Source organism: Plodia interpunctella, chromosome Z (assembly GCF_027563975.2).
Source record: "Plodia interpunctella isolate USDA-ARS_2022_Savannah chromosome Z, ilPloInte3.2, whole genome shotgun sequence".
NCBI lineage: Eukaryota > Metazoa > Arthropoda > Insecta > Lepidoptera > Pyralidae > Plodia > Plodia interpunctella.
In genome coordinates, this window is record NC_071324.2 from 9,114,790 (window position 1) to 9,136,902 (window position 22,113).

General features: G+C 33.2%; 1 protein-coding gene across 2 annotated transcripts in view; it reads right to left on the reverse strand.

The window, feature by feature from the left end:
* LOC128683049 (homeobox protein araucan-like) overlaps positions 1-21,557 on the reverse strand; it is an 88,643-nt gene extending 67,086 nt beyond the window's left edge. For both annotated transcript variants that reach the window (XM_053768245.2, XM_053768243.2), the window contains exon 1: positions 21,081-21,557. In XM_053768245.2, the coding sequence (XP_053624220.1) occupies positions 21,081-21,173 (93 nt within the window). In that variant the 5' untranslated portion in view covers positions 21,174-21,557. The remainder of the gene's footprint in view (positions 1-21,080) is intronic.
* Positions 21,558-22,113: the final 556 nt, after the last annotated feature.

Consider the following 22,113-nt stretch of genomic DNA (forward strand, 5'->3'; position numbering starts at 1 on the left):
TTCATTCAAGGAACCTGTCCTTTGTCCCTTCTCTTATCTCAGTTCATTCATTACCATCTAACTGGACGAGAGGCGACGGGTCGAAAACATATTGAGCTTCGATTTTTTGTCACACCACTTAATTATCTAGATATATAATCACGATAAAATCGAGATAGTGATATAAAAAGCATTTCTGTAAAATATATCAGAGTAAAATATACTTTTTGGTGAAACAGGTTTGTTTGGATATTGATATATCGATTTTTGACAATTTATTACTACGGAATTAGGTGTGTTTAGGTTAAGTATCCTAAATAAACTGCCTTCTAAGTAATAAAAATAATAAGACAAGACATATTTGCCATTTTTATAAGTACAATTAATATTTTGGTGTAAATGATAGAGTAAAAAATTGTAATCCTGAAACTTACGTATTTGTCTCAAAACATGTACGTTGTAGAAAAAAAAATGTTTTATACTTAAATTCTCTTTAACCGCTTGAGCTTCTAACGTCAATAGCTTTTGCTTGAAATCATCCTGACTACACAGCGTACAAAACCTAGAGATAAATGTATGCAAAGAACCGAAGTTTTGAGTAATCCAACTATGAATTTGTATTAGAAACAATTCACTAATTTTGAGCATTAAGAAATAAATTTTAGAATAAATTTGTATTAGGTTAAGAGCAGTTTTTTTAAACATAATATACGATCTAATCCTTGTTGAATTCTCTTGAAATTGACAGAAAGAAATCGTTAATTGCAAACCTTGCGCAGATCGACACGGGCGCGTCAAACAAACTTACGAAACGCGCCTACATATACATATTACCTAAAATGTAAAATGTAAATAAAATTTCTTTCATTTTTTCTAAGCTCTTCTTCTTCTTCTATTCGATTTCAAAGCAATCAATTCGTTTAGTTGAGTAAATACATTTATTTCACTCATGAAGAAGTCCATAAAAATTTGCTTCACGTCTCATCGGTTATGCGGGTAGCACCTGATACCGTAAAAACAATTTCCCACGGTTAACTTGAAGGAATATTTGTTAAAACACCACTAGTCAATAATTATGCCCATATATAATTTTTTTCACCGTTCAAATAAAACAGCCGATGAAATAAAATAGCAGTTTCCTATTATGGATTCCTAGCCAGTGGGATTTCAGTCATGAACTGTCATTTTTTTGACGTTAGCAGAAAACTCAAAGTACGCCATTTTATCGAAATATCAGCGGTGCTCAGGTTAAAATCAACGTCGTTGACTGGGATAATTCACACTTAATATGATTATTTGTAAACATAAGCTTTATTTTTTTTACGACGACCACGGGCTTCGGGCTCTCACTGACCTAATCTCTGCCCTAAGGCACTAATTTGAACACAAATAACACTTCATCAAATATGGTCAAGCTTTTTCAAATATTTATATAAAAAATTTAAAAAATATTTACTTAGGAAAAAGACAACGGAAAGATGGGAAAAAATGAAAATATGATAAATTATGTCAAGTAGGACATAACGTTTAAAAATAAACCTGTGTTATTATCCACCTGCAATTCCTATCAACATTAAAAAAAAGTATTTTTCCATACGTGTTTCAGAAAGTTGTGTAAATAAAATATTTACATTTTCTTTTCGAAATTTTAACACCCCATCGAAATGGTAAATACAACAAAATACCTACTTCGTTTCGCCTTGCTTAAGATCCATAGGTTGACTTAATATGTTTGATGTTCGCTGTACTTGTTCAAAAATATTACATTTCATTATAAAATGTACATTATCGGTATGTAGCTATAGATGTATGCTGCTAGATTGATATAACTAATTTAAAAACTAAGATAATTGGGTACATGGGTAAACATCAAGCAGGTGTATGCAGAATTGTACAAGAAGGTCGGTGATATCATAATAATCTGTAATGTTTTCTTACAGATAACGACTTTTTAACTATCTCCTTTATTCGAGTTAATTGAAATAATTATTAGATTCGGTGACATTTCGCATAAATTACCATCGACAATTTAATAGCACTCACAGTTTATTACACCATTACTTTGATAATGAGTAATATCAAGAAAGGAACAGTTGTAAAATACTGTAGCAATTGCATACAACATGTTAAGAAAAAAACAAGCTATCAAATTGATATTAACGACTAAAGTGATCTAGATCAGACTAGAGATCCTTAGAAATAATGAAAACATATATTTATTCATTATAGTGTTATCAAAATTATTCTGAAACAAAATAAGGGCTACAATGGCTACAATCTACCCTGCGGGAAATTCGGAACATGGCTCGGAATGGTAACAATCCCTAAATTCAAACCGATTCGACCCCTCGGGCTGCCCGGACCACTAACAACCAGAAGACTAATTAATGTCATTGACACAAAAAATGTACTCGTGCAAAGAATAAGGCACAATTTTGTACTAAAACTAACGATAACAACACTGATAACTCACTACATAGACAAAAAGTAGGATTTAGAAAGATATTTTTTTGACATTGACATGTTGCAAGCGTCAGAACTACGAAATTTATTTGATAGTACAGTCGATCACCTTATCAATCTACACAAACCCATTGCGAATTTGCCATAATAAAGGTCTTGGGTTGGTCAAGGTAAACTTGATGTGCGGTTGACTGTATACTAACTACTAGGCATAGGTACTCGACTCGTATAAGTACTGCTCGATTCACCTATATCAGATGTGCTTGGACTTCATTGCATTACTAGGAACTATTAACAAATGTAAGTTAATTTCCTGAATAGCTATAACATATTGCGTGTAAATAAACTAGACGTTACCAACATGTTTATGGCTTTATACATTATGATATATTTTTCTAATTAAATTACATAATTTACGGAACACAACAATTCTATTTAAATAATAATAAGATATTAATCCATTTTGTTCACTGATTCTAAAATATATATTTATACGAAAAATATATGAAACACATGCAAGTTTTTTCAAAATATTTTCAAACAAGGATATCCTAAAATTACATAGTAATTTTCTGTTTGGTCTTTAATTTTGTCTGGCAGGATTTTGGCTAAATCCAACTGTTGTTCGTTCTAATTTGTGAAATTCTCCAGATAATAAAGAATGATGAATGAAAGAATTTATGATTAGCTTGAGGCGACTAATACAAAATGTGTTTTTGGTTAAATCATCCAATGCAATGAGATGAGATCGGGCGGCCTAAATTGACTAAAGAGCCAGCAATTCGATATTGACAAATGGATACACTTGTATCCGTTCACGCTTGTCTGTTCTGTAATTTGACGAGGCTATTAATGCTGTTGATTGACAATACATGGCGCCTCTATCAGATTAGTGGTCTGTGCGTCGGACGTGTCGACGTACGACTCGATTCGCTCGGATTTAGTTAATTACTGCTGCAACTAAGATCGGCCCAGTGCATCCTTGGTGGCCACAAACAAAAGCGTCTCGATGCCATCGATAACGAAGGCAAGTTTTTATCTTCTTATTTCGACGCTTTTAATTAGTTAGGAAAATATTTTCGAACAAAAAAAACAGATTGTCTTTGCTCCGACGGTATGGCCGCTCCTGAGACCCTCGGGCGGTATAATGGAGCACCCGATATTACGGTGAGCTTCTGTATAACCAATATAATTTTAGTGGCAATAATTTTATAGACGGTATATTATATAACATGCACAACTAACATTAAAATATAATGCACTTTTATATTAACGATGTTTGTTAATTAATTTCCATGCGAATTCTAATGATCAATAAAATTCTTTGATGAAACATAATTAAACAAAAATTTATTGTTCTACAACTACCTGCATATTTATGTGAATGTACTTATGTAAATAACTATATAGATGTTTTTCGCACATATGATTATAATTTGTAATTAATCTATAGGTATATATAGATCTATGTATTATTTCTCCTCTCTATTTATTTTTCTACGTAAATATATCCGACGTAGCTTAAAAAAGACACAATCAACTATTTAATTTCGAACTACTACAGGATATGAATTTATTATCCTAATAGAGAAAATACAACAACATACATACAACAATCATATAAAGGAATCAATAAGAATAATTACACACTAGTCTAACGAGTGAAATCAAGTGTTAATTATACTTTTATTGTGTATTCATAATTTTTTAAATATATTCATTAATGAAATACCAATACAGCTAAATGTATCAGCATCAGTAATAACAATAGCAGATTTTTGTATAACGTAATAATAGCCAACGAAATAATAATTATAGCAGACGTCAGTTGCATCCTCATATAATTAAAATCCATGAATAATGATTCAGCACTGAGTAGGTATATTCCGAGTAATAAAAATTTAAACGGCTTTTGTGTTGAAATATTTCGACGAAACAAAACGATGCCCAGGTTAATTTTCATTTGTGTACAATCGACCGCATGTCAAGTTATCATGCGTAGATCTTGATGCATTGGGCATAAGGGAGAATTTGCTATGAATTTGGGTTGATGTGCGTTGACGTACAATTTCAATGTTTATCAGTCCACTGCCCGTTTATATGGAGAACTGGCGTGTACTAGGTAATAACATTGTATTAAATAATAAGATGTAATTAGTATCTACCTGCTGCAAAGATAAGAAGGGACAACGGAGTTTTAAAGGCTGTTTACAACCGGCCTTAAGTGGGGGTACAGTCATGCGAACAACTCATTTCTTGCATTTGATGTCGACACTGAACACGTTATAATTAGTTGGGTAATTATTGTTTAAAATTTTGAAGAACCCAGCCGTGATTATTTTATATTGCCTTTTTTTTATATCTTAATGTTTAATGATTTTATTTGCGATAGGCTAGAATGCGGATTCCTTTAGCTTCTCAATTATATTTGTAATTCTTTTTACAACGCTTTGATTTTAATCATATTTTAAGTACATGGTCCTAAAAAGGATGTCTTGTTTGGTTTAATATTCAGATTTAAGTATTACATGGTACTCGTATAATATATATTTCCCAAGATAGTTAAAGTCTACTTCTTTCAAACACCAACAGTCATTCATAAGTTACGTGGAATGAAACTTAAGGCAGGCGAACTTTTGCCTTTTCTATATCAAGCACACTTCATACCAACTTCATATAATTAGCTGATTATCACTAACAAAAAATCACAAAATAATAGCAAGCTATTTTAGCCTGCGACTGTACCGCAGACATTCTTGTTAGCACACGGTATCAACCTGTGTTATCGCATGTATCTATAGCATCATCATCATCCACCAATGCAACTTTTCGACCTTCATAAATGACTTAGTCAACAAGTAAAGCTGACTTGTAGACGAATATTTATAATAATATAATAATTTTTTTATTTCAAAAACACATGCTTACAAAAAATGTTTAGTTGATTGGTGTCCCCTTTTACATATAAATCCCCTTTTACCTGTGCCTGGCAGGAGACACCGCTCTTCCGTAATATGACGCACCTAATATTCAATTTGAAAGATTATTTTAAATTTATAAATGAAAATATTGACTAGATAATAACTAGTAAAATTTTTCATTCAATTATACACATTTTATTTTAGGTATAAATTTAAACTTGGGTCAATATTTTTAATGGCGAAAAGCATGTGCATATCTTCAATCTAGTATGTGTTATTGTCATCATTATACGTGAGTACGTTAAGCGACATAAATACAGGTAAAAAATTGAATGCTTTGTATGAACGTTGCGTGCTCGACACACGCAACCCTGACCAGCCACGATGCAGCGACTATGACGCGACGATGACACGACGACGAGTCGTGCGCGACGCGATCACAAGCTGACCAGACGTTATAGGCAAGTTATAGGAGTATATACGCTATCAACACAAACTAGCGTGTATACGAAGGTATGACCCTATAATACTTTGGTGTCAGTTCTGGTTAGATTTAGAATAAAATCGATACAAATCTTTAAGTTTTGCTACTATCATGTAAAAATAACAACTTTCATCCACTCGACGTGGACAACATTTATTAAGAAGTAGCTGTCGAATAACAGCTTTTATCGCTAAGATCGCTTTATCGTGACGTCACGGACGGAGAGTTTGGACGAGTGCAAAAATGTGTGTATTTTATTTTTGTCATATCTCTGAAAGCATTGTCATTATCACAGTATATTTTTTACTGGTGTTTTTAATAATCAAAGGGCCTTCGTATAATCAACAGAATAAAAATTTGTCACCTATCCTACTCCGCACGTTCCATATTTCGTGAGGTCGCCCCGTCCGCTTCTTATGAATAAATTATTACACGGCAGGTGGAATGACCTGACACAAATGTTTTGATGGAATTGCTTTAATTGGACGTTATCTTGGCTTGACTATCGCGGATATTCCGTTCAAAAATTCATATTTTGTTCGCGTTCACACCAACCTCTTCATTATGACTTCATTATAGATATTGATTAGAAAACAAATATGTATCCGTTCCGAACGGAAACGAAAAAAAGTATGCAATTAATTTTGAGATTGACTGGTGCAGTTTGAAAAATATGCTGCTATTATAAGTTTGTATATCTTACCAACGCACGAAAGTGTGCTTTATTTATAGTTTCAATGGTGTCATAGAAACATTGTATGTATTGAATTAGAGTCAACAATAGCAGGAGTTCATCTACTCGAGTATTTTCATTACGAAATCCTGACCCTGCAACTGGTTCTACAGGCAAAAAGTAACATTAATCTTATTTTCTTTTTTAAGTTACCTACCTACTAATAACTTTATTTTAAGAAAATAAGTACAGAGATTAAAAGTAATACAAAAAAATAATATGCTGTAACTATAAAAAAAAAGTATTTGTAAATATGTTTTTACGTATAAGGCATCGAATAATGTGCACAACTCTTTTATAGGTAACGCCAGTTTTACGTCATTACGATGTTTAAAGTACGAAATAACAAAATATTACCTACGTTGTAAGTCAGACTGAATATTCAACATAAAAAAAATAAACATCATTTGGCTGTTACATAAGTTCTTCGAAATTTAAATTTCCACGATGAAAACATGAAAATAATATTTCCACCGTTGAATATATGTAAAAACTGACTTTTGCCCGCGGCTTCGCCCGTGTAATTTCCCACGGGAGTAGTTATTTTTCCGGTATGAAAGCTAAATATGTCCTTCTCCATACTTCAAACTACATGTATGCAAAATTTCAAGATTGGTTGAATAGTTAGAGCATGAAGAGCTGACAAACAAACAAAATTACTTTCTCATTCATAATATTAGTATGTAAAAATATTAAATAACGTCAGAAGTTCAATCATCGGTGATCGTAATGGCACACATTTTGACAAATGTTTCAATGCGTAGTTGTATGTTTAACATTGTATTTAAATTAATTTTGAAGTAACACTTTAATGTTAACCTACGTTTACATTGTTCCTTAGGTATAGACAAATCACACATCGTACATGTGTTTTTATAATCTAAATGACATATCAACAAAAAGGCATCAGACACGAACTCTGAGTTTAATTAGTACCGTCAAAATAATAAATGCTACACGAATTATATCAGCTCGCGATGGTCGAGATAGGAAATATTCTGATCTGATAAATGACATTCCTAAAACTTAGGTATTTGTAGGACTGGTAATTTTTGTTGTGAAACTCCACGAATGTCAAATGCATGTCAAGTGAACATGACAAACTGATGAGCTGGTAATAGAAGCGAATTTATAAAGATGACGTGTAGGAAGCTGTGTTGTTGACTGTACGCCGTGTCCCGGGTCCGGTCCGGAAGCCCTCGCGTGCACCGATGCACCCTTGAATTATTTATACTTTTAATATTGTAATTATCCAACGGCTGCCTTATTATCATTTGTTATTATATTAAATGTTATAATAACACCATCCTTGATATTAAGATTGTGAAAACGAAACCGCTTAATGACTGTTGTGCCCACTTGCACGATTTTGACAGGTTCTTATTGTAAAAACGTCGTCACAATTTGTACTTGTTTGTTAGACTTCACATCGTAAGTGATATCTTGTACAGAGAGTATGACCGAATATTATAATGAGTGAAGAAATATATTACGTGTCAAAATTTTTTTTTATGCGTACAAAAAAAGCGTTGCATATTCAACAGAATAGAAGACAAAGATCGCGGTTACTGAAATGTATTGACATCGTGAACTTCAGAAGTAAGTATTAGTGCATTTGAATTTCATTTCTAAAGACATAATATATTTTGCCCACAAAAATTTGACAGGTTTTATTAAAACTCATCGTCAGTATTAAACAAGTAGTTAGTTGTCAAAGTCATGTCAGACACCTTTAGGCGACTTGAATAAAGTCTGACACCAGTGTTACCAATTAACACATACTTGGAAAGGTATTAAATAATTTAGTACATTTAAATGCATTTCTAAAAAATACATGTTTTAGTGTACACTTGCATGGAGAGAAGTTTTTGGACGAGTCAAAAATGTTTCTATCGAGCCAAAATCATAGCAAAATGTAGAGTTGATCTATCTCTTAAGCGAAATTAACAGTTGCCTAGGTGTCAGTACATATTATAAAATATTTAAAAATGTAAATTTAGAATTGGAGACTTATGAAAACAAATCGTTGGAGACACGTTCCAGTTTCAAGTTATATGGCATCCATCAAAATATTCAAAAGAGGGATTTTGATCATCATATCCACTTAAAGTTTAATCCTTGTAAAACACTTTCCGCTACGATGTTTTCTGAAACGTTTCTAATAAATCCGTGTGCGAATAACGTAATCATTATTATTCACTCATTGATTTCTTAACAAGGTCTTGAAATCATCACAATTTTCTAAACAAAAAAAAAATTCCCATTTAATAAGCTAAATAAAAATTACCACAGCGAATTCTTGTTTTATGCAATATTATGCAGTAAGAACGGTTAAAGACCGTTCTATTCTACCCTCTAGTATGATACTAGCGCAAACTAATAATTTTATAGAATATTAATAATGTTCTATAAAATTACTTAAAGATCATTTCAAATTAACACGATTAATATTCAGTATCCATTTGATGTATGAAATTTATTCGGCCTTTGAGCTATCCTCGAGTGCAGCACAGCTGCGCTTGAGTGTGTTCCCTACTGACCAACTGGCTTCCTTCCGTTGAAGAAAATAAATAAATTCAAACAAAACTAAGGCACCATTCATTTTAGTGAAACTTATGTTTTGGGAAAACGAACGAAAGATTTACAGCTTTTGCAGCAGTCGACAATTGAACTAATAAAAAAAAATATATAATAACAACATGTTTATATACCTATGAAGTTAGGATACGGTAGGTCAAAGACAGATCTTTTATGCGAAGTTTCAATACTCAAATGGTACTTGTAGTAAGGAGGTCTCTTGTTCATGACTCTTGACGTGACTGAAGACAAGAAGTCTTCGATAAGGAGTGTTAAATTAACTTGAAACTATTTTACCACTTCGTATGTATTTGGTACAATGTGTCTCAGAATAAAAATTACAGATTTAATTATAAGTTCCTGTACTTTTCTATCTTTTAATGACTTCATCATATTTTGTAGATTTTGTGTAAAATGGGTGATAAATATTAAAACTCACAACTTATCTTAGTCTTGGTTTCAGCATGGCCAAAAGTGCTTTCGTATGTATGTGTGTTCTCCTCTAGAGGTCGCATTTCTCAACCGATTCCCGTGAAATTTTGGGAGCAGTGAAAAATATATGAAAATCGATTGTCGAGCCATTTTTTGGAAATTTTTAAAAATGGCGGAGTTGGCACAAATGGCCTAAGCGACTTTGGAATTGATTGCTTATGACTATTTTGTGTTTGTAGTGACAACGAAATAAAAAAGGTATTTCATTTTCTATTATGACATACACATATACAAACAATACTTGTCAAAAGAGGAACAGTCCAGTTCGTTTACAGAGATAATGACTGATTGACTTGAGCGTCTAGAGTTCGAATCCCGCTAGAAGCCGACCTCTTTTTAGTTCACTATAGGTATTTAATTTTGTTTTTACGAACGCCATTTCGAAGTTTATTTTACAATTTTTTTTTTACATTATACTTGGGACAAGAATACTTTTTTGTATGTATGTATGTTTGTTTGTCGGTTTGTAACGCGATAACTTTTGAAACGTTGGTCCGATTGTGATAAAATTTAAAAGGTATGTAGGATATGCAAATGGAATTTTTAAGTTCGTGGAGCAACAAAATCGGTTAAGCCGTTTTTGAAATATTCACAATTTTGTAAAATATCATTAAAATTTATTGTATTCGCGAGGTCTACGTTCGCGGCGAACAACTAGTATTATAATGCTTGAGCTCGAATAACACGAGTACAATGGGAGTACATCCACTAAAGTATAGAATTTCATTAAAATTACCGGTTCCTGGGCAGAATGCGGGTGGAAGACGGTTGGCAAATGGCGAACGCGTGTCTAAGGAAGTAGTGCACCTGAGCGGTGGACTTTCTCACGAAACTGTGGCTATTATCGGCGATTGCAGTAATGTGGGAGACTACTTAGCGACGACAAAAACGAATGTTCCGACGACACGGTTCAGTGCGCGAGATGGACAGTGGAAACTTTTTTAACTCCTTTCTTCTGTAGGTACTGTCACTTTTGTATGCGGCGTGAGGAGGCAGAATGTGACGTCTTAAGTCGTATTTTAGGTACAGTTAATTACACATCAGAATATCTAAATAACTTTAAGCAACAGCGGCGAATTTGCGATAATTTCGTATAGGTTGATGTGCTGTTGACTGTGCTTCAGGAGAAAATCTTTAACCTTAATAAATAACGGTTAAAATTTTTAGACCTAGAGTGCTCTGCTACCCCGCAGTAATATCGGTATACTATTATGTGCTCTTCCACGTTGTATTCTACCTATTTACCAAATTTCATTGAACGACTTGATTTGAAACTTTTGCATTTATGAACTATTCTAATAACATCCTATAATTAGGTGATGAATCGATCAATAGTAATTTCGTAAATAAATTAGGATTATACACTTTACATCTTGATGATACCATGAAGTTATGTGTGGTTACTTCAAATATACTTACATAGTCGTCAAAGTATAGTCGTCACGTAAAGATATATTACCCTGCAAGAATGCTGCGGTGATATTGACGAATTTGCAATGTATTTGGATAGCTTGGTGTGATTTTTGTTCGTACTTAAATTATATATTTTCGTATTTCGATGATAGATTTTTCACTTCACTCTTTATATGTCTCGGAGTATAAACAAGCGTACAAATAAATTAGGTATTTTTTCTACAGGAACTAACTAACCAATGGCAAATCTGAATAAATCAACGAGTAAGTAATCAATTACATAGAAAAGGGATCCGGCAAAAAGTGTCGTTGAGCTGAAATAGTGGTATTTTATCTTTTTATTTCGCTATAATCGTAACATAAATATTGAGTAGTGGGTCGTTTAGTACCGCTTAGTATGTCGTAGGCCTTTGAGAATTAACCATAAAGAAAATAAGTTGTGTGCGCACATTACTTTTAAAGACATATCGTTCGTTGTAAAACGTGTTGCAATGTGGGAGAATGTACAGTCGGACACAACTGGTGATTTCTGGATTCAGTGAAGAAATTCCCTGATGGAGATCGATGCAATTTAAGTTATCAGCGCACATTATATGATCTGAACGAATGAACTACATTGTTGAAACAGTTTACTTTTAATTAGAAATCTCGTATTCGGAATACTCCCCGACATTGTATCTAGTCTAAGAACATTCAAAATTTATCTACTTACTTAGATTAATAAATGTAATTACCACTTTGCATGCTTGGTAGTATAATAAAAAAAATCGGTTCATTCATTTGCCAGCTGCGATTGCATAGGCATTGAGATACTTATTACACGACAAACTTAAAACATCCCTCTTGTCAACGGCTAAAAGAAAACCTTTTTAAATAACCAAAGTAAATTTTCATAAACATACAATTTTATTTTTGCTGTTTCTAAGCAAAATTGAATTAAACCAGACAATATTTTTCTTTAGATAATGAAGCAACTGCTTTGCATAAAAAATATATTACTTATCTATTCATTAACACATAATGTCAACAACAAGTAAAAACTTGATAATGAAATATCAATTTCTAAAAGATTCTATAACAGCATCCATTCTTATCTGTGGAGCTGCCTCCATTTACATCTATCGTCTGCCATGAAGCCAAGGGCATGGATTTAATAAGTACCTACTTCGTACTAATTCCATGGCCAAGGATCGTGTCGTGTACGGAGATAAAATCTATGGCAGATTAAATATAATTTTTATGCAAAATTCTGAGTACATACGTATTTTGTTTATGGACAATAAATAAAAATTCAGAAGACGTCGCGTTAATTAGGTACCTACAACTATTTTTTTTCTAAAAATCGATTTCGATAAGATCAAGCCGAAGAGAAAGTACTAAAAGTACGTTACATTTTAATATACAAAGTAAAGTTTTTCTTTACAAAATATAGGTAATTAGTATGCGACTGACGTGCGTCGTATTCCTACGCACCCAGTCGAAGACAAACGTTCCGGATCACGCGAATTTTAAGCTTCGTTGCTTGTAATTATAAATATAAACTAACGTACACCTTTATTTAGCTTTCATAAATTTCATTGGGGTAGAAATAAAATATAAAGAAGAAAGAATTTCAGCCGATTATGCCGTACATGAGGAGCTCAATGGCAGATGCACTCGGCCTACGATAGTGGCTGTTAAGTGACTCTCACAATGGTCGGTCATTTCATTAGGTGGGTGACAAAAACTGAATTATCTCGAGCTATCCCTTGCTTCGGAAGGCACGATAAGCCGCAGGTATGTAATTGTGTTATACACAAGTATGTAATTGTGTTTTCAAATATGAGTTCATGATATTGATATTGGTATCATTTTTCAAAGCATTTTAGTTAAAAAAGTAATTATTAAGTCAGGTTTAGTTAATAAAATTAATACACCATAACAATATGATGATGGTGAAGATGTTGATGATGATTGTATACGAACTCTTCAACAATAGCATTTCGGGTAGGACCAACATCTGGCAGATAGCCGTTCTTAAAATAACATCCGGGTCTTTAAAAATGTGGAAATTTGGCTTTGCGGAGACAGCCCCGCAACAACAGCTATGCACCAGGGAACACGAAGCGAGTATTAGAGACAGTGGGCTCTCTTCAAAGTCTGAACGCATCAGTGATTTTATTGGGTTGCTGTTGTCCATGGACAACGGTGTTTGCTTACACATGGCAGCCGGCGCTAACACAAAGGTGCTAACATAGATGTACGTATGTCAGGACAGGACAATAAAAACTTGAAAACTCATTTTTATCTTTACTTCACTTTTCCCAATACAATTTTATTAATGTATATATTTGTTATAAAAACACATAGAACAGACGTTGTTTATGATGATCAGTTTTTTTTATATATAACAGTGGGCAAACGAGTGTGCGGGCTGCCAGATGGTAAGCAAACACCCATGGACACCAGCAGATTTCCAGTCCTTTGAGTTTGCTGGTGTTTTACCAGAACGTAGCTAAAATAATATGATAATAAAAAAACGAATTGTTTTAAAATTATTAAACATTTATTTTCAAGACTTAGTATTTCCAATTGCATCGTAAAATTCATTAGATATTTATTTTTTATTTCACTGAAATGTTTTTCATTTTTAGTCACACCATTTCAAAGATGGAAACAATCGTGAAATGTCAGAATTCCGTAGAATAAAAAATCGGAGTTTTAGTAATCTAGTCTCTGATCTACCTCCTCCTTTCAAGAAGATTAATTAAATTATAAGTACGGTATAAGTATTGATTAAAAAAACATGGAAGTTGTTTGTAGCCACATTATATAAAAACATTAAATTGTTGTACTGATATTTTTGTCACATATAATAAACTTTTAGGTGTATAATGAAAAACAGGTCAAGTGCGCGTCTTAACCCTCTTAACGCTATTCAAGTTAAGAGGGTTAAGACGTGCAATTTATAGAATTCTAATAGATTTACAGTATTTTGTAACTATCGTCATCTTTCCAAATTTTCTCGAATGAAGCAGAAAAACAATAGCACGCACATTTTAAAAAATCCGATAACACCATCTATTTAATGTTTCTCGAATTCATTAATAAGTAATTATTAATTTTCGTTTTTTTTTCATGAATAACATCGAAACAAGACAATAAAAATATATTCGAGATCCTCATTACAGGCCCTTTTATTTGATATAATGACACAATAAGGTTTTCATTTACGTTTTATTTCTTAATTTACCTTAATATATTTAAAAAAACGCATGTGTTTAGGACATAGGAATGCACCATCGTACTAAATTGGCTGTGACAGATGGACGTACAGACAACAGCACGAGTGATCGTATAAAGGTACCGTTTTTTATTTTTTTACGGAACCCTAATATAGGAACCAATTATATGACATATCACACAGATTGAGTTATTAATTATATTTTTAAATATTGCGAAGTCGGGAATCGTGAAATTTTGTAAAATGTAATGGACCGTTCATTAGGTACATTTACAAATTTTTTATGATTCTCGACCCTTCGAAATTTTAATAGCGAATTCTATATTCGGTTGCAATGTCTCACTGCTTTTCTTTCTCACAAAACTACATATGTTTACATATTCTTCGGACTAGATTATAACTCTTTATGATTCACAACCACTTGTAGAACACGACGCAAATATTCATACACGAATGTTTACTATATATTATTGGCATTCAAATGTAACAAATACTTTTTACAAAGTATACTTCAGTTCAATACTGATTTTAACGGTCAAGAGCGAGTGGGATTCATGCATCTAGGGTAAAACTTTCATAGCTAGAAATTGTTATCGTTATCACTCTGTCTGTCCATTTTTCTACGCGGTTTAAATTGAATTTTTTAACAGAGTAACTGCGACCCAAGCTTCGCTCCCGTAGAAATAATGGAATAAAATTACCTATAATCATTTAATAAAGTAGCTTTCCACTGGTGAAATATTTTTTTAAGTAGTTAGGTAGAGTAGCTCAAAATAACCTCCAACTTTGCAATTTGTACCAAACACCAAATAAAATTTTCTAATATTATCATAATACTAGCTGCAAACTGGGGCTCATCTCACATGAGAATACCGGGATAAAAAAATAAATATACTTGGGAAAAAATATTATAGCTTCCTCCTGGTAAAAAAAATCTACGTTCGTTCGTACGTTAAACCTTAAATATTGTGTTTATGGTGATGACTTCATAATAAAAGTTGTTACAATTTTTTTTTGTTTTTTTTTTTTATTGTTGTGTTTGCTTTTATTATTTCATACTTTCTGAAAATGAACTTTCCTACCAACTTTAAGTATTCGTACTTACTAGTAATTACTGCAATAATGAAGCTGCATTTATATAATAAAATATTAAATATTTTTTATTATATGAATGCTATTATATTAATATTATATAATTTATTTTCAATTCACACTTTGTCATATTCCCTATTCCGAAGACTAATATCCTACACAAATACTTACAAACACTTCGTCTTTATAATATTAGTGGTGTAGATTAATATACCTGTGTATATTAGTAGGTAATATATGTATAGTTAACTAATTGAAACTGGTTCTTTATCTCCTATGAAGAGATAAAAGGAAACGCGATCAAAAGATCGGATCATTGATCGCGACACTGTTGCTTGCCAAATTTTACGGTTCTAGATCACGGAACTTTTGCCTCGCGCAACACTTGTTCCAATAATCAAAAACTATATATGTATGTATACTTTATATAACTATATATAATGAAATGTCACTTTTATTAATTACGCGATTTATTCTTTTTTGTGTTCTCATTAAATTATATTAGAAGTGCTATTACACGCCATAATAGTGACTTCACGGAATATCACTGTCCACATATAAAATGATAATAATAATAATGTTTTGTTTTGATTTTAAATAATAGTAATATGATTTGATCTGAATGGTTGGAAAAAGTTAACATACGTGGCTATTTAAGAAAGCCGCGACGGGAGCCGTAGTTTCTGGGATCTTCTCATCCAATAGAAAAGAATTACTCCAAACGGCTGTATACAGTCAAATGTATGTTCACATACATTTTGTAAACTTAGCTAAGAGTGTGTGTCTTTCAAATAAAACTAACTAGATCAAAATCGGTTCTAGCGCTACGATGTCACAGACAGACATACATACATATACAGACACGTTAAACTTGTAACTCTCCTTCTTCTGTACTCGAGTTTAGGTACAATAAAAAACCAATCAGTATCGGTCCATTTTTAGGTACTTTTTGACTACACAAATGTCATGATGGAGTTTATTATAATTTTGTGTTATTTACTCGACTTCCAAATAACATGTTACATTGTGATAATTACATGCGTAGGGGCTGGCACTTATCTTTTCTTTCATCTAGTTATGAAATGAAATGGATAGTGACACTGTTATTATTCAGCCCTGTTATTGTTTTGCCATGTCGCATGTCGCCCAGAAGTGACCATTAAACATTATTATATTTAAATGTTTTATTTCTTCTGTTTCTGACTTCTCATGGTTATGAAAAATTCTGAACAGAAAAACACAAACAAAATCTATTTCCGTTAATCTAATAAGTTATACTATTGTACGCAATATAATTGATTGGTTTTTCTGGTCGATTATTTTACTATTACTGTACAAATATATAGACTAACCCATATTTTTATGCCGTAGAGCTTAGACAAGATCAAAACAAGGAAATGTTATTTTGGGTCTTTCATTATCGTTGAATTAATCTATCCGTGTTCTAAATCGTAACTCGTCAGTCAAACACTGCAAAATGAAATTCTGGTAATTCTCAAACTACACATATAAATGTGATGTGATGATAGTTGTTGAAAAGTCGATACCTATTGGAATGGGTTTGAGTAAAAGACGTGTTTCAAAGATTTTTCATAAGTAATTAGCACTTTTTGACATGAAATAGAAGAAGCACTGCTGATAAACGATAGAGACACGAATCGATTATTGAAGTGAAAACTTATTTATTAGCGTTGTGCACTTTTTGTGATGGATAAAAATTGTTAAACTCGCGTTAGAATAATCGATAATTCTTGAGACGTCAAAAATGCACAACGTTAACGTTCAAGATTTCACTTCTGCCGGCACTCCCGGAGTGCAACCTTTTTTTTACTCATAGTTATATCAAATTGACAATCAGTTTTTTTTTCTACTTCCTGGGGCAGTCTTCTTATTTACCTATCATTTCATTGCCTATCATTTGCAAGGCTTCGTGTCCTTTAGTCGCTTTATACGTCATCAACGGGAGGTTAGGCATAGTGTTGAGTTACAAGCAGCAGAGCCGGTAGCCAGTAACTATTTGTCTAGGAAGTCAATATGGGAAAATAATGTACAAAACCACATAGTTTCCTCATAATATGGAGTTTCGGCCAATAAAGCTTTGCTTAACTGCTGGATCAGGGTCTGGGCACCTTGCCACATGGCGACGTTACATTTTATGGTATCATACAGTGGCGCTAAAGAATTTGGCAAGCCTGTTTGTTTAGGAAGCCACGTTGGCCAAGGGAGACCGTTAATTTTGCCTCTTACTAACTGTTATGGTCTTGGTCATATGCCGGGTAAACTTTACCATCTACATGACGATGATAGTAATAAATAAAAAGTTAAAATATTTAATAAAAAAAATCCACATTGAAAGTGCAGAATTTACACTATTAAATGGCTTATCAACGAATGTAAGACTTAATTAATATTTAAAATTGATTTATGCTGCGATGAGAATTATTGGCTCTGGAAAATTAACCCAGAGGGAAGAGAAGAAAGTTACAAACACAACCACCATAAACTTCATCATCAATAGCATTGTTATATAAATCTCATCCAAGATGGAAGATTAATTTGTGCCTTTGAGCAACCAAGACAATAGATGCAGTCCCCTGAGACGAAAGGAGCCAGACACTGTATTAATGCATGTGTTGTCTCGTATCCCAGGTTTGTTCAAACACTTCCGACAATATGTTATTGAGCACACAGGTTCTTACAGTTGAACGTGTTCCATGCTTCGTGAGTGAGAACACAACCAGAAGTTGGCACATATTTTTGGCGCACGATTGGGAATACATTGTACGGATTATGCGTAAGACAGTCGTATACTCAGACGGTAATGGAAAGGTACTCGTAACTGAATATAGTCGGGGCCAATTTTTATATACTGTGCCTTACTCTTAACATGGATAGATGAGGGATCCACTTGTCCTGCTTCTTCTCGAACTTTATGAAATGTAATGGTCAAAGATCTTTTATTTTTGACCCCTATGCAAAAAATTAGAATCCGCTAGAATATTATATGATTCTCTTTTGATTCCACTGCATGGGAGCAAATTAAAAAGTACGAAAATAAAAGTAGTTCCCTATCAAATCTGAAACGTTTTAATGTTGCAAAGTTGGCCTGTATCAACCGCAAGACAAACTTTTGCGAAATAAACGTCGAGATCTACTATCAGTAATGAAATTATGCTAATGGTAGGCACTCTTTTCTGCGAACTAATAAAATATTTAGTCTTTGACGGAGCCTATTTGATGATTGGAAATGTTTCCAGGGTTTCCAAAGTATACACATACATTTTTATAAGTTATTTATGTCTACAGACGAGAATTCATATATACTGTACTACGTTACATGTACATACTTATTATACGAGCAATATTAGTATATTTATATTCGTACTCGTGTTTTCGAAAATGACTAACGATTATGTTGAAATTTAAAAATGAAAAATATTAGAACTTAATGGAAAAATTAGTTTTTTCCATTAAGTTCTAATATTTGGACAATGTGCTCATTACAGGTACATGTATGATAAAATAAATGTTTCACATTATTTTATATACATCAAGTGTGATTCGACTTTTCAGCGTTTCTTCTCAGCAGTGGTGGTTCTGAAATAGGTACTATAAGCTTAAGAATTAGGACGGAATTACAAGTGTTGTAAATCGAGTTTTGTAAATTTACTTAAATTTCTATTCCAATTAATGAGGAAGAGGAATATCTAAAATGAAACACTGATCATATGAAATCAACCCCGTATCAAAACAAATAAAATAAATATATAATAAATTCAAATACAGATATGACAATTCCTTACAACATTATTGAGAACATTACCTTTACGATTACTATCAGTGAGAATAATTCAGTAGTCGCTTATCAGTTTCCATAAAAAACAATGTTCTGTTTCTGATATAGGTGCCTTAAAGTTTATTGCTTTTTTTACAGGCAAACACTGTATTTTAATCAAAAGTATTTCAAGGGTCAAAGAGCACTACTGACCGCTCGACTCGTGATCCTGTGACTTACATGGTTGTTTAAATAACTTTTTCACTTCTCACACCCATAAATTTCGAATTCATGCTGAATGCATGCTGTATAAAATTATTTTTATGCTACATAAAACAAAATCTTTGTATGAAACCAAGACTATCGGAAAATTTTAAATTGTTTGGCCACAGTTTAACTAAGCTGCCATCGCAACGCACAAATCAATTTTATTATAGAAACAATTGCAATACAACTGTATAATTTCCTCGCGATCAAAGTGAAAATCAGAGTATAGAAATCGTGTACAAAATTAAAATATAATTGATCACAGAATAAGCAAATCGATTGATATGCTCAATCACTTTTAACTAACTTGATTTGTTAATACAGAGATCCTAAAGTGGGTCCTGGAGAAACTTTATTATCGTCTAGCTCCGCCCCAGGGCTTCGCTCCTGTGGGAATTTCGAGATTCGGGATAAAACGTACTGTATGTGTTATTGCAGGTTATATTATTCTACCCGTGTTCCAAATTTCAAAACAATCCGTCTAGAGTGTATTTTGCGTGAAATAGTAACTAACATACACACATATACATATACTTTCGCATTTAGTGGGAAAATTTATGACAAAATGTTTATTATTTTAAAAATATAAATAACAATGTATACTATTTTTTATTATTTTTCCTTAGCAGTAGACCATTGGAAATAAGACAGAAACCTTACTACAAAAGTTTTTCTTGAATTGTTCCAATCTTCTGCCACCGTTCATTCTAAAATTACCGATTTTTCCCTAACACGAAGTGAGAAAATATGGAATAGATACTTTTATATACATTTGTAAATTTTATACTAAGTATAGTGACTCAGTGTATGTATTTGGATGTTCAAAAACGTATTTTTAATTTAATCAATAAATATTTATTTATTCAGCCCTGATAAAGTAAGTAATTTAATTGGCCCAAAATATGGTACAAAAAATTATGTTTTTTTCTTTTCCATTACTGTAGATGTGAGGTATGAGGGTATTATTTTATGATAATATTGAAAAGTAATTACCACTTTTCAATATTATTAACATTATGTATGTATATATTGTAATAATGTATAGATAATAATGTGTTAGTTTCGTGTGTAGTAGTGTGTATATGTAAATATATCGAAAGCCTGGTGAAAATTTCCGGGCTATCTGTGAAATAATTACAAAATGCCAAGACTATGTAATATGTTGCTTCTTTGAAAATATTTTAATTTGTGTATAGTATCTACTTCGTGTTAAGCCGTCTAATTAGTTTGACCAAAAGTTACCGTAAAGTTAAGTAAAATTACAGTAAAAGTTAGAATAGGAAACAGAACGGAATATCGTTCGCTGCTCGTAGTAAATATGTATTTTATTGCTTCTTAAGGATAGTATTATGTCGTAATAACTCTACTCTTGGTTACTATCGCTCTGCATAATTGTTAGAAATAAAGTAGCTTATCATTTTTATTTTCCAAAAGTGATACTCTCTTGATGATTGTCTATTCAATAGGCTAATTGTAATATTCATCTTGCTAATAAACTTACTCTTTCATTGATTATTAATTTACCTACTCCATTTTATCGTACTTGTTACTTGTATTTGCATATTTCATTTGTTACTTAGTATGTTCAGGGGTTCCAACTTCTTCTCTATCTTATGAATATCTATTAGCTATAAGTTTATCGATTAGAGCTCAAAACTTACATCTTGCTGGTTAAAGAAGTCGTCTTGGGCGTCCTCGCTGGAGCACCCCATGTCCTGGAGGAGGGGAGTGACGTGTCGCTCCCAGTCATCCATAATTATTGCAAACTTTCCCTAAGCAGTTATTACTCCAATCGATAATCACAGCCCAACAATCTTCACACAAGAAACCGCAGTCATTTGTGTCTACCACTTAAATCCAGCATTCCGATTATAAGTGGCGATTCGAACATTTCGCGCCAAAAACTTGAGACTTTTTTTGCTCGCTTTCCGGGATGGAAGTGGCGGGAAATGGTCGCGATCGCACGCAACACTCAGCTGTCACAAACTCGAGCGAAAGAGAAAAAAATAGCAGCCGCTGTGAGCGTATCACGTGCCCGCTGTTACCGGCGCACATTCAAAAACGTACTAGAAGAAAAGTGTGCGTATTCAGCGTGCGGAGTCAGTGTGGCGAGGCGCGGGTTCCCGGCCGCCCGTCGTCGCGACCGGAACAGGAGTGCGTGGTGCTTTGCGAGCTCGTACGCCCTCTGCGTCGCGCCGCCTCGCAGCCCTCTCGCTCCCGCGCCGCGACGCCCCATCGTGCCGTCCTGCTCGCACACGCCGCCGCCGTACGCCTCCCATGGGCGGCTGCGATTTCCCGCCGTCTGACCGTGGCCGCAACATGGCCGTGCTCAGAAGAGCCCGTTCACCAGCCGCATCAGCAATCATCATCGACATGTCCTCCGTTACCTCCTAGAACCTCCAATAGAAAACACATACATTTTCCGAACTTTTAAAACTCCGCCCACTGGTTGGGTGGTTTCAGAATTGTTAAGAAGAAAGTTTAAAAAAGTTTATGTTATCTTACTATAAACTAAAGACGAGTATAGAGTATGTTGTACTACCATTTTAAACGTTGATGAACGTTAATTTTACTGAAACTTTGTACTCAAGTACTAACAACTGACAGAAAATGTATGCGTTTTCAAAACTATACTAGGTTTAATACTGAATATTTAATTAAAGTTCTAACATTCAATTGATTTTTTAGTAATAG